Here is an 11,812-nt window from a genome sequence, read left to right as displayed (position 1 = left end):
CAATATACATGTAGCCTTCCTAATGCATGCACTCCCTCTTAATAATAAATACTACACCCGTCCTTAACTAAGTGTCTATGACAACCTAATTTGATTGTTATAAATCGTCGTATATTTAAAAACTGAACTATTAGTCAGTTCATAAGTATAGTAATGCAGTGTACTTGCTTCTAAATGCAAACAAGGAAAGAAGGGTAGGTTCATAAATTCCAGGGAAACATTTTCTGCACAAATAAGATTCGAAAATCAGTTAGATTTTCCAATCATATCTCAGTATAGCTGATACATGCATGGACGCATGCATTTGCAGATGCACATGTGGGGCCACGGCCGCGAGTACCGCAAGGGCCCGGAGTCGCTCAAGGGCACGCAGACGCTGGCGATGCTGAAGCTGCCGTGCTACTGCTGCGCGCCGGGGTGCAAGAACAACGTGTCCCACCCGCGGGCGCGGCCGCTCAAGGACTTCCGCACCCTGCAGACCCACTACAAGCGCAAGCACGGCGCCAAGCCCTTCTGCTGCCGCCGCTGCGCCAAGCCCTTCGCCGTCAAGGGCGACTGGCGCACGCACGAGAAGAACTGCGGCAAGCGTTGGTTCTGCGCGTGCGGCTCCGACTTCAAGCACAAGCGATCCCTCAACGACCACGTCCGCTCCTTCGGCGCCGACCACCGCCCCGTCGACGACGACGCCGCCGCACCTGCACCCAAGGACCACCGCATCATACGCTTCCATCATCATCATGCTCGGTGAGATCATATCTACGAGAGCTACGTACCCTATCCCGGCCCGGCCGCCCCGTAAGATATGGTGATCGACCTGCATGCTGCGGCGCTGCAGGTTTGTTACGTACATGCATGCGAACCATGCAACCGATCGGCCGATGCTACTAGGATCAAGGTAACTGAGGACTAGTATACGTAGATACTTCCTTGGATATATATCAACACACATGCACCAAGAATGCTGATATATGTAAGGAAAAGATTTAAAGAGAAGTGATAGATCAACAATAAGATGGCTTGTGCCAAATTAAGCTGTGAAGTAGTTGAATTTTCTTCTGCAGGCCTTGTTACCCCCCGCTGTCCATGTAACCTTGTAGTGAAGAAAATTTAACAGCTTCACAGGCTAATGAAATGTAGTCCGGAGTTAATCTACTGATATGCAGTTTTATGAGACGTGCATATTTGAGGCATGGTTAATATAATAGTTATGTGGCGTATATTGATTGACTGGTTACCATCAATGATGTTCTTTTGTTACTATTTTCAGCAACTACCGTCTTCCATTTATATAGATATATTTCTGCAGTTTCATATATGTGACTTACTTACATGATCAATACTGAGGTGTATGCTGTTTGCATAAAGTTTAATTTGTATCTTAATCTGCCATATTGCATAAAACCGAAGGGAAATGAACTATGTAGTTCGTTTGAGTGTTATAGTTTCTACTCCTCGAACGAGTTGCAGGAGCTATCCTTGCCTTTTTCGAACTATGTAGAGGTTTTGTTGGCTAAGTTACTAGCTACTAGCTAGATTACCTATTATTTTTTTAGCACGGGATGTATTTTGGGTGCCCGAAGCTAAACGAATACTCACTCTTTTTGACCCATTTTCTACCGTAAAAAAGCTAGTGACAAACTTAATTAATGCCCACTCTTTTTTGTGTGACAAATCTGCTTAAAAGTGGATGGCGACAAACACCGCCCGACTGGGCTACCGTAAATTCGTTGTAGGCTCGTAGCCGCTTCAGCTAAACAGCCGAGCTGTGTACAGGCAATTAATACATGAAGGCGCGATGGTAAAGTTTACCATGCAGTATTGCTGTAGACAATGCTACTGCTGCCCGTTTGGTAAGGGGTGATACCCTGATAAAGTAGCACCTGTCACATTGGATGTTCCTATACTAATTAGGAGCATTAAACATAGTCTAATTATAAAACTAATTGCACAGATGGAGTCTAATTCGCGAGACGAATCTATTAAGCCTAATTAGTCCATGATTTTACAATGTGGTGCTACAATAACCATTTGCTAATGATGGATTAATTAGCCTTAATAGATTCGTCTCGCGAATCAGACTCCATTTGTGCAATTAGTTTATAATTAGCTCATATTTAGTTCTCCTAATTAGCATCCGAACATCCGTTGTGATCCTGCTAAAATTTAGCACATCGCATCCAAACATCCCCATTCTATAGCATGCACAATACTGCTTCAATACTTAGGAATGCAAGTTCAAATCATGTTAATAGGTTAGGTCACTAGGTCAATAAAGAACTTGATAAAATAAAATAGAATTACGTGCCGCCTAATTAATTTAGGAGGAGAAATGATCTAAAATGGTATAGCACCGTAATTTATCGATATAGCTAACCTAGAAAATAACATAGGGTACCTACTTGTATCCTTAGCTGTACTGCATACATGCGCGAGCTTGCAGCGCGAATTTAATTTGGCCTCTTATGTGGCGTTAGCTAGCAAAGATTTCAACATTCCTCGCGGAGGGCTACACATGTGTGCGGGAGTCAACAAGGGAAAGCGACGGATGCACGCGCACCTAGCGCTATCGCGTTAGCATGGCGACGCAGCACGGACAAAATCAAAGGTTAACTTGGACAAGGATCGCACTCACACACACACACATACACCTTGATCAAGTGGCCGGTCGCACCTGCTAAGAGAGTAATTATGGCGGGGGATTAGCTTTGTGCGGAGCCTTTGGCCGCAGATATGCTTTTCGTCTCCACATTTCTAAAGCCTCCCCGGGGGGGCAAGGTGATGAGATGACTGATGACGAGCCTTCTTTTTCCATCGAGTCCAACTTTGTGGCGCGCGCGGCCGTGGACCACAGCCTGGTCACACGCGCCTCGATCGAGACCCGAGTGTGTGTTGTGTGTGTTCGCTTCATCCAGCCTTCATTTGGCGCGAGTGCGATGGTATGCGAGCTGAAAATTAAGATGGTAAAAGGCTGACGTACGTGTACGTATTCCAGTCGTCTGTGTGGTTGAGTTGGTTGACTACTTGAAAAATGCGTGCTCGTGCGATAGACTAGTCCAAATGTTTTACTTGCATCTGTAACGAGTAGCAATCGAGGGTCTTTGCTTGCATGCGGCCCAGCGACCCAGCCCTAAAATGTTTACGTGCGTTAGCCAGAGGCTACGAGGGCTTCGGGCGCCGCCGCGCGCCGCCGGACACGGCCGGAGCCACGGGCGGGTGGCGAAGCCGAAGGAATGTCAAAAAGGAGGCCATGGGCGCGCGCCGAAGGTGACCGGCCGGTGATGTAATCTCCGATTCTCCCCGCACGGTGCGCCGGCGGGCGCGTATGTGCCGTACGTGCTGCGCCGGGGCGGGGGATCATGTGCTAGCTGCTACTCCTAGCTCCGAAGAATATAGCCCACCACGAAAGCCTGTCGGCTCCGGATCGCGCCACCGCCCATTTCCCACCCGGTCGATCGGGCTCGCCGAGGTAATAACCAACCAAGGAATCGCGCGCCTACGCACGCCCACCACGCCCGGTTTCACATGGCGAAACGAGCAAACGGGGAGGGCTATCCTGCCGGCCGGGGCTTGTGTCGCGTGTCGTGTGCGTGGCGTGGGCGCTAGCTAGCTGCCGCGCTAGAGGATGGCGGGTGGGAACGACGAGCGGGCTAGCTCCGGGTGATCGATCAGCATTGCGGCCGCAAGCAACATTTGGATCGGAGGAGAGAATCATTGAATCATATGCTAGGCCCCATGGCGCTGGACCTTGATGGTGCGTGCGTACGCGTAAGTCGCAGCGACGTTTATTTCTCAAGTGCCCATTTGCAGTTGCAGCAAGCCAAGCCAGCTGCGCATATCGTGTTGCATGTTCACATGAATGATTACACGTACGGATGACAACTACTTGGGCACACCTATTGTATTACCACCACATCTCATCAGCAAGAGCGTCACGTTGGCGTCGGAAAATAAAGCGGATATAATCATGTCAAGAGATGCGGAAACTGCAGATTCAGGCAGAGGCAGCATACGGCGTTTAGGAGATGCGTATTCGATTTCAGAGCTAGAAGGACGTCTCTCAACGTAAAATCATTAAGTAGATAGAAGATTCGAAGCAGAATACTTTGCTTGCAGGGGCAGGGACCGGGGAGCACCAGCAACCTCGCTATCCATCCTCCGGGTTTGTTCGCGTACAAACTTCATCTCAATCACGCTCACAGAAGGAATGATTAAAGAGGGAGGTAAGATCGACTTTAACTAAAGAATGTCGGACGAGCCAAGGAAAGGAGCAGACCGAAGGCGTCTTGCCTTTTCACACCGACAGAATTGAACCAAAACAAGTGAAAAAATTGTTTATGTATCAACTGGTTTTCAAAAAGAAAACCTGCCCGCACGTTGACGTAGAGGTATATGATGCAAAACCACATTCACAGCCTTTTTATTTTCAGGAAAAAACGATTTGTGTACCTCTGAAGAAATACATAACTGCTCCAAAATTTTCTTTTAAATATAGTTAACTACTAATTTTTCTTATAAAATATTGTCAATTGCTATCGAACCAAATCTTATCCAGAGATATTTTAAAAGATAAATACGCTAATACATCCTTTCTTCACACTAAACATGCACACAATATAATTAGACTAATCATTACTCAAAATTTATAACTTTTAACTTTTTTATTCTAACAGTCCCTATATTTTGAAACGAGGTAGCAGCATATACATGTCCCGTTAACTGTGTGCAGTGGTAGGCAGTGTTTTTGCATGCAGGTGCAATAATCTCAAAATACAGCATCAAACCACGTACATATATCAACAACTGAACCCTTTTTTCCTACTGTTCCCTTGTTTTCCTGTCCCTGTTACACTGACAAAAAAAATGACTGATTTCGTAGCCAAAAAAAAATGCTGTGTTGCTCACAAGTGGAAACTTGAAGAGATATTCTAATAACTGAGCCGTAGCATCGGTTGAGTTATAATCTATAGCAAGTAGCAATATGTAGCTTTGACTAATGCCTACTAGTACATTTTACACTCAGATCAACCTGTCCTATTTCTTTTATGCCTGATTATATCAGCCGACGAATTGCAGTCAAGCTACACCAACCAGGCCAGCAAAAAATTATCCTTAAAATACGATTGTCCAAAAACCAAGTGCTACTATATATAATCTCGACAAGAATGGTTAGGATTTAGGAATACGGACTTTATGTGATCTCATAGCATGCCTGCGGCAGCTGCAAGGAAACTTTCAGTAAAGTAATACTTCATAATGAGCAACAGTCACGTCATGGAAGATTGCTAAATTGAATGTTCGTTTATTATAATCTGTTTGTGCTCAAAGGTATAAAGACCATAGATACATTGTTATCTTTGTGGTGATACTATATGTCCAACAAGATCGCTATAAAGGATAAAGTTTTGTCGTCTTGACCTCTGTTTTGGCAGCCATGCATGCAGCAGCTACCTCGATTATAATTCGATTGTGTTAGATGCAGAATGTGTTCTAGAAGACCTGCACCTGGTTTCTGCGTTGTTAATTCATGCTGGAATTCTCGCCGCGTATCCATAGCAATTATCGAATACAATTTGGACCAACTGTAACATCAGGGTTGAACACACTCAATGTCTATATGGACTTATGGTTCAAGTACTTGCTAGGAATACTTAGGCCTTGTTTAGTTGGGGAATTTGGGAGGTGCCAAATTACTGTTACAGCACTGTAGCACACTGTAGCGTTTCGTTTGTATTTGTGAATTATTGTCCAAATATTGACTAATTAGGCTCAAAAGATTCGTCTCGCAAAATACAACAAAACTGTGCAATTAGTTTTTAATTTCATCTACATTTAGTACTCCATGCATGTACCGCAAGTTTGATGTGATGGAGAATCTTCTTTTTGCATAGTGTCAAAGTTGGGAGTTGGGAGTAACTAAACATGGCCTTACCTTGACGAATGCTCGGAGGAGTCGATTCAGCGGTACTAGCTCTGTCCTTCGAGGCCTATCTTCTCCTGTGATGAGTCAAACTGTCAAAGTCTGCGATTAAAAGGACAGGGCATAGAATTCAAATGACTTGGCTAGCCTGCAGACAGCAGAAACCAGTAATATGAGACTTTCTGGAGAAGTTGCATCAGACCCTAGTCACGCTGGCGCATTTTTCCAAGATAGCTCCAGCCCAAAGTCGAGTTCTTCCAATTGAGATTTTCAGTCAGTCAGAGACGAGTCGGAACAAAATTGTACTCCATATTTTTTTTACGTCAATAATAGGAGCTCTACCTTTTTAATAAAGAAAGAAAAAAGAATTTTAAGATAAAACGGCTCCTAAGCTGTGAACCCGCAAGACGATGTAGTCAAGGATTGACGAAGGATCGGGATGGACGACTAGAGGGGGGTGAATGAGAGTCGATTCAAATTTTTTTGAAGAACCTCGACTTGAATCCCAAACCAATCCACAAATCTCTCTTCTAGCAATATCAAGTCCTTTTAGCTAGTCAAGAACTAATGGACCTAGGAATGGTGCTAGGAACTAATTTAGAGACTAACGGAAGCAAGAATGAACCCAAGCAAGTGTTAGAAGAAGAGATTCGAAAACCAACACAAAAGTACGGAAACTCCGCAAAACTCTCTCGAGAATCCACACAAATCTCCACATAATCGCACCTATAGAGTTTCTGGAAAATTCTTCGGAGAATCTGTAAAATCTTCGGAATTTTCCGCAACTCCAAAACAGCCTGCATGAAGAAGTTGGAAAAATCCAAAACTTGATCAAATGACCTCCAAAAATCACGAAATTTGAACTGTAGGCTCATAACAACGTACCAAGGCTATTCCTAAAGGCTCACTTCAAAAAGAACAAGAATTGGTCACCAAATTCAAAAGATTTGGAGAGGGGCACAAAGAGCTCAAGAAAACTCCATGACCTAAAACTTGAAAATAAGTCAAACGGGATTCAAAGCGAACAAAACTATAGTTGTAGCTTCACATATACACAATGAATCTTTGTCCATAAGATCTCTTCAAAAAGATCAAGATTTCACCATAAATTTCATATACTTGACCAAGAACACAAGAGGAGACGAGTTTTAGGAAAAACCTAATCGAGCCAAATTCGAGAGGGATTGGAAGAGAAAAATACTTTAAAGTTGCTCACAAGGGTCCTAGAAACAAAACACTCCAACAAATCTCACGGATTTTGCAGCAAAACGCGAAGAACAAAAATCCCCAAAAATACCTTCGAAAATCCTGAAAAAGATAAAACTCAGATCTTAATATGGAGAAGCAATTGAACATGAAATTGATTCTTGGATTACTCCACTATGTCTAGTTACAAGCCACTTTAGACACAAACAAAGCTAAGATGGCAAAAAGATCAAATCAAAGATCACTCAGCTCTCTCTCTCCCATAACCTCCAAAGAGATGTGGCTGCCCCAACAACCACTCCTCATGTACATAGACATTTGGCAAATGTCCAAAATGCTCTTATATTAATCATACAACCCAAATACCCCCAGGGGTAAAACCATCCAACCTTTTTCTCGTACATCGGACAGACCCAGCGCCTTCACGACTTAGCTTCGCCTCGACGCAAGCTTCGCGATAGTGCCACGTATCCTCCGACTCGACGCCGTCCAGCCGCACCTGACTCATCCCCCGATTTTGGGGCCAAACCGGTCAAACCCTCTTGCACACCTCGCGACCGTGACTCACCCCTGATTTTGAGGTCAAACTGGTCAAACCCTCTTGCACGCCGCACACGATGTGACTCACCAATGTCGAAGCGTGTTCGATCTCCAAGCTTTCGACGCCTCCAAGTATTTTACTCCCGGCTCCTGGGCCACCTACTCGATTCGCCTCCATCACGCTTGACTCAACCGACGCCATCTCCATCTCGTCCGTATACTCTTACTCTTCCGTGCACTATGTGGTTCGCCCATGACTCCGCTCAAACTTCTCGAGTCCCTCAGTCCAAGCTTACTCGTGTCCACCCTTCACAGCCTTAGTATATCAGCATGAACCTTTCGCTTGACCTTCATCTCATCCGCCATGTCGCATCCTACACCTGCACATCACAAGCCAAGAGACACAACACACAAGATATATTTTACACACACCACAACTCAACGCACACAACAGAACATCTTCGGTTAGCCGTTAGCATAATCATGCACATATGAAATATTGACTCAATCAGAAAAGTTTCAAATCATCCAGTCAATCACTCATCACAAATAGACCAAGGCACATGTCAACTTGGTCTCTCAATCTCCCCTTTGATAAGTGCATTGACAAAAGATGATTTGAAAGCAAAAGAGAATTCATTCAAGTGCCCAAAAGCCAAGTAAAAGCAAACACAAGGTAACTTGATATGAGAAAGGATCATGCAAGCTCCAAACAAAAAACTCTAGGTTCCCAAAGAAGAGACAAAGGCTTAACACAATCGAAGATGAGTCAAGCAAAAGGCACAAAATCTTCATGAATCCTACAATGCCATCAAAGCCATTTCAACATTTGTCAAATGCTCATCACAATCAAATCAAGGTTCATATCAACTTGATTTTCTCAAACTCCCTCTTGATGAGTGTGTTGACAACATTCAAGCACAAAGAAATGGTTTGAGAGGCAAAAGCCAAAAATCTCATCCAAGTGATCAAAAGTCAAATAAAAGCCACGGTCAAAGTCACTTGAGATGAGAAGAGCCATAAAAGCCAAGTTGTGAAATCAATTAGGCAAAACTCTCATCCAAATGATCGAAAGCCATGTAAAGGTAAAGATTAAAGTCACTTGGTATGAGAAGCATCACAAAGGCCAAATCAACTTGGAAAAGTCTCGGTCCCTAAAGACATAGGCAACGGCTCCACACAACCAACATAAAGAAACACATGATCCCTCAAGAAGAGGTATAAAGGGCTCAAAACCAATCATGTGAAGATCGAAAACACATGAGCCCTCAAGAAAGGGCTCAACACCAATCATGTAACGATCGAAAGCTCAAACCAAATGCCGGTTCCTCAAGAAGAGGTAAAAGCTCAACATAATCGGCAAAAAAGCAAAAGAGAGCACAAAACTCATAAGCTCCCCCTGAACATATGCACTCCCCCTGAAAACATGCACTCCTCCTAAAAACATGCCACAATTAAATGCATGCACAAGAGCAAAAGAATGCATGCTCCCCCTCAAATGCAAGACTCCCTGTTAAATGCAAGACTCCCCTTACATGCAAACATCAAGATTCACATGGGAGCACAAAATTCATGCCATGAGGTGTACAACCTAACAAGTTTCTCAAATATCACAAAGCACTTACAAAGGCTACAGGTTAGATAATGCACAAGCAGGTAGATCATAAAGATCAATTGCATTGCCATCAACAGGATATTATGAAATAAACAAAAAACGAAGCAAGTTGTCAAGTTTTGCAGCTTATAAAGTATCACCACATAAGCAAGCACCTAGTCATGAATCACTCAAGCAAGAAGTAAACTAGGCCATCAGGGCTCATACAAGGAAGATACATTCTCAACAAGAGATCATTGCAAATACCCACGTATGCATCACAAGTCATGTGAAAGTTTGTTGAAACCAAGTGCCTACTTCTTTTGGTAGATATCTCGTAACAACTAAGCAAGCAAGAATATCAACATTAAGCACAAAAACTTGATGAATTACTGAATTTTTTTATCATCATTTTTCATCATTCATATAAAACAAGGTACATGAAGTGCCTTTGCGGCACAAAGAAGGCATGCTTCCCCAAGAAATGCATCATGGGCTAAACATTTGCAATGATACCTAGATTTTTGATCCAATTGAAAAGAATATGAATTCCAAGCAAAAGCTAAACATGGAACTAGCATTCAAGCAAGAACAATGCATAACCAAGCAACTGCTCATAGGTGATAAGCAAGTCAAGTTTATAGCTTAGAAATAGCATTGTATTCAAAAATAGCTATCTCATCATATTTATAAGACAATATCATCAAGAGCATAATTACACATTGCTATGCAATCACAACCAATGCACTAGTTCACAAATAGCATAAGGAAATGCTAAGAATATATAGGAGAAACTCATCTAGTCCAAAGTATACAAGGTGCAATATGGTACAAATGTAATGCAATGCTAAAAGAGATGGGGTTTGTATTAAAATGAAGAAAGCTAATGAGAGGTCAAATCAATTTAGGAAAATCTCCGTCGTAAAAGAAAAACAACAAATGATCCTAATTGAGTACCATAGAGGGGATACCAATTGAAGGATTAAAAATTGATATCACTTGAAGAAAATGAAATCCAATTGGAAGATCAAATGTCATACCAATTAAAAGATCAAAATCGTATATCAAAAACTAAAGTAAGTCACTTAGCAAAGACACTTAGCAAAGAAAAGCTAGATAAAGGAGGGGGCAAAAGAAAACCTCCAACACCAATTAAAAGGAAGAAAAAATCCAAAGGAAGGAGCAAAATGCAATCCAAAGACAAGATAAGCCTAAAAGCAAGATAAACTCAATTCATGCTATACAATGCAATGATAATACCAATGAGAGGAATTAAAATATTGCAACATGATTCAACATTTATGAATAAAAGGTTGGGCAAGCAAACATGTCAACAAGGTGCAAAGGATCCATATAAAGATACTAAGCTAAAATAATACCAAATGAACAACATGCCATACCCAATATGAAGACTAAGCTAAAGCAAGGCACGATGTTCATGTGGATCATCCACCAAGATATATTACAAAGCTAGCATAATAAGATATACATAAAGATCACACATGCTAACATGAAAAGGTGACTAGCCTACCATGATATATTCACAGCATGATACAAGTGCAAAACATGCAATAAGTCCACAAATGAGTAGTATAAAAAAAGAAAAAACTCACTATACCAGTGTACAAAGCCCTCTCGAGGGTCATCCAAAAGGTGTGGAGAACCATCAAGCCTTGATCACCTCAAGCAAAAAATCAAGTCACTTCGAGCTTATACTCTCCATCCACATCCCCGTACCTACACATGAGAGGACAAAGAAGACCGAGTCTTGAATCCTAAAGAATTAGCAAGCATATACTTGGGAATCAAAAACTTAATCACACGGGTAAAGATGCACTCAACTTATCATGTGGGTTAGCATGATACAAATGCTGGTTCAAATGAGAAGATTTTGGAACACCCTTGGAACCAAGCCTCAAAGGAGCAACTTGAGAAAAAGAACGAGTGCTACCACTAGCAAAAAGACAATGATTCCCTGAGGTATTAAGAGAAGAACCAACACAAGCACCATGAGAACCATGTCGTGGACCAACATAAGAAGAACTAGAAGCATGTCCACGTGCATGACCTAACTCACTAGAAAAGGATTCATAAAATCCATCAATGAAATGTGGCTTCTTACTGGACTCATAAATGCTCATGCCATGAGACGGGCTATGAACAACCAAAGACCTAGAATCACGAGTTCGCCGCATTTATCTTGAACGATGATAACAAAAGCCCTCTTGATGCCCATCTTTCTCACAATAAGAGTAATGGTACAAAGACCTATTTGGAGGTACGGTTCGAGAAGACGAATCACCATTCTCATTCAAGTGAGAAGTCCTGGAACTTAGAGTAAGAAGCATCAACAACATCGTTTGACTTAGTGCTCACATTAGGTTCACACGTGCCATGAGAAAGGCTAATTGACTTCTTAAAAGCTTTAGCATGCCCACGTCGCTCATACTTGACATGGCGAAAGCAAAACTCAACGGTATGCCCATATTTCTTACAAAAGGTGCAATGGAACTTCGGTTTGGGAGTATGAGTTCTAAAAATGTGAGAAGCACCCT

General features: G+C 42.5%; 1 protein-coding gene across 1 annotated transcript; it reads left to right on the top strand.

The window, feature by feature from the left end:
* The first annotated feature begins 281 nt into the window (after window positions 1–281).
* Window positions 282–1,217, top strand: LOC101770449 (zinc finger protein WIP4-like). The gene has a single exon (XM_004970592.2). It carries the CDS (start codon window positions 287–289, stop codon window positions 746–748), a length of 462 nt encoding a protein of 153 aa, XP_004970649.2. The 5' UTR covers window positions 282–286; the 3' UTR covers window positions 749–1,217.
* The last annotated feature ends 10,595 nt before the right edge of the window (window positions 1,218–11,812 follow it).

This window comes from Setaria italica, chromosome V, assembly GCF_000263155.2.
Source record: "Setaria italica strain Yugu1 chromosome V, Setaria_italica_v2.0, whole genome shotgun sequence".
Lineage (NCBI taxonomy): Eukaryota > Viridiplantae > Streptophyta > Magnoliopsida > Poales > Poaceae > Setaria > Setaria italica.
This window is presented reverse-complemented; position numbering and strand designations above follow the sequence as displayed.

Excerpts from the sequence above, each read along its gene's own strand:
- LOC101770449 (XM_004970592.2), top strand. The coding sequence starts at position 287 with ATGCATGGACGCATGCATTTGCAGATGCACATGTGGGGCCACGGCCGC.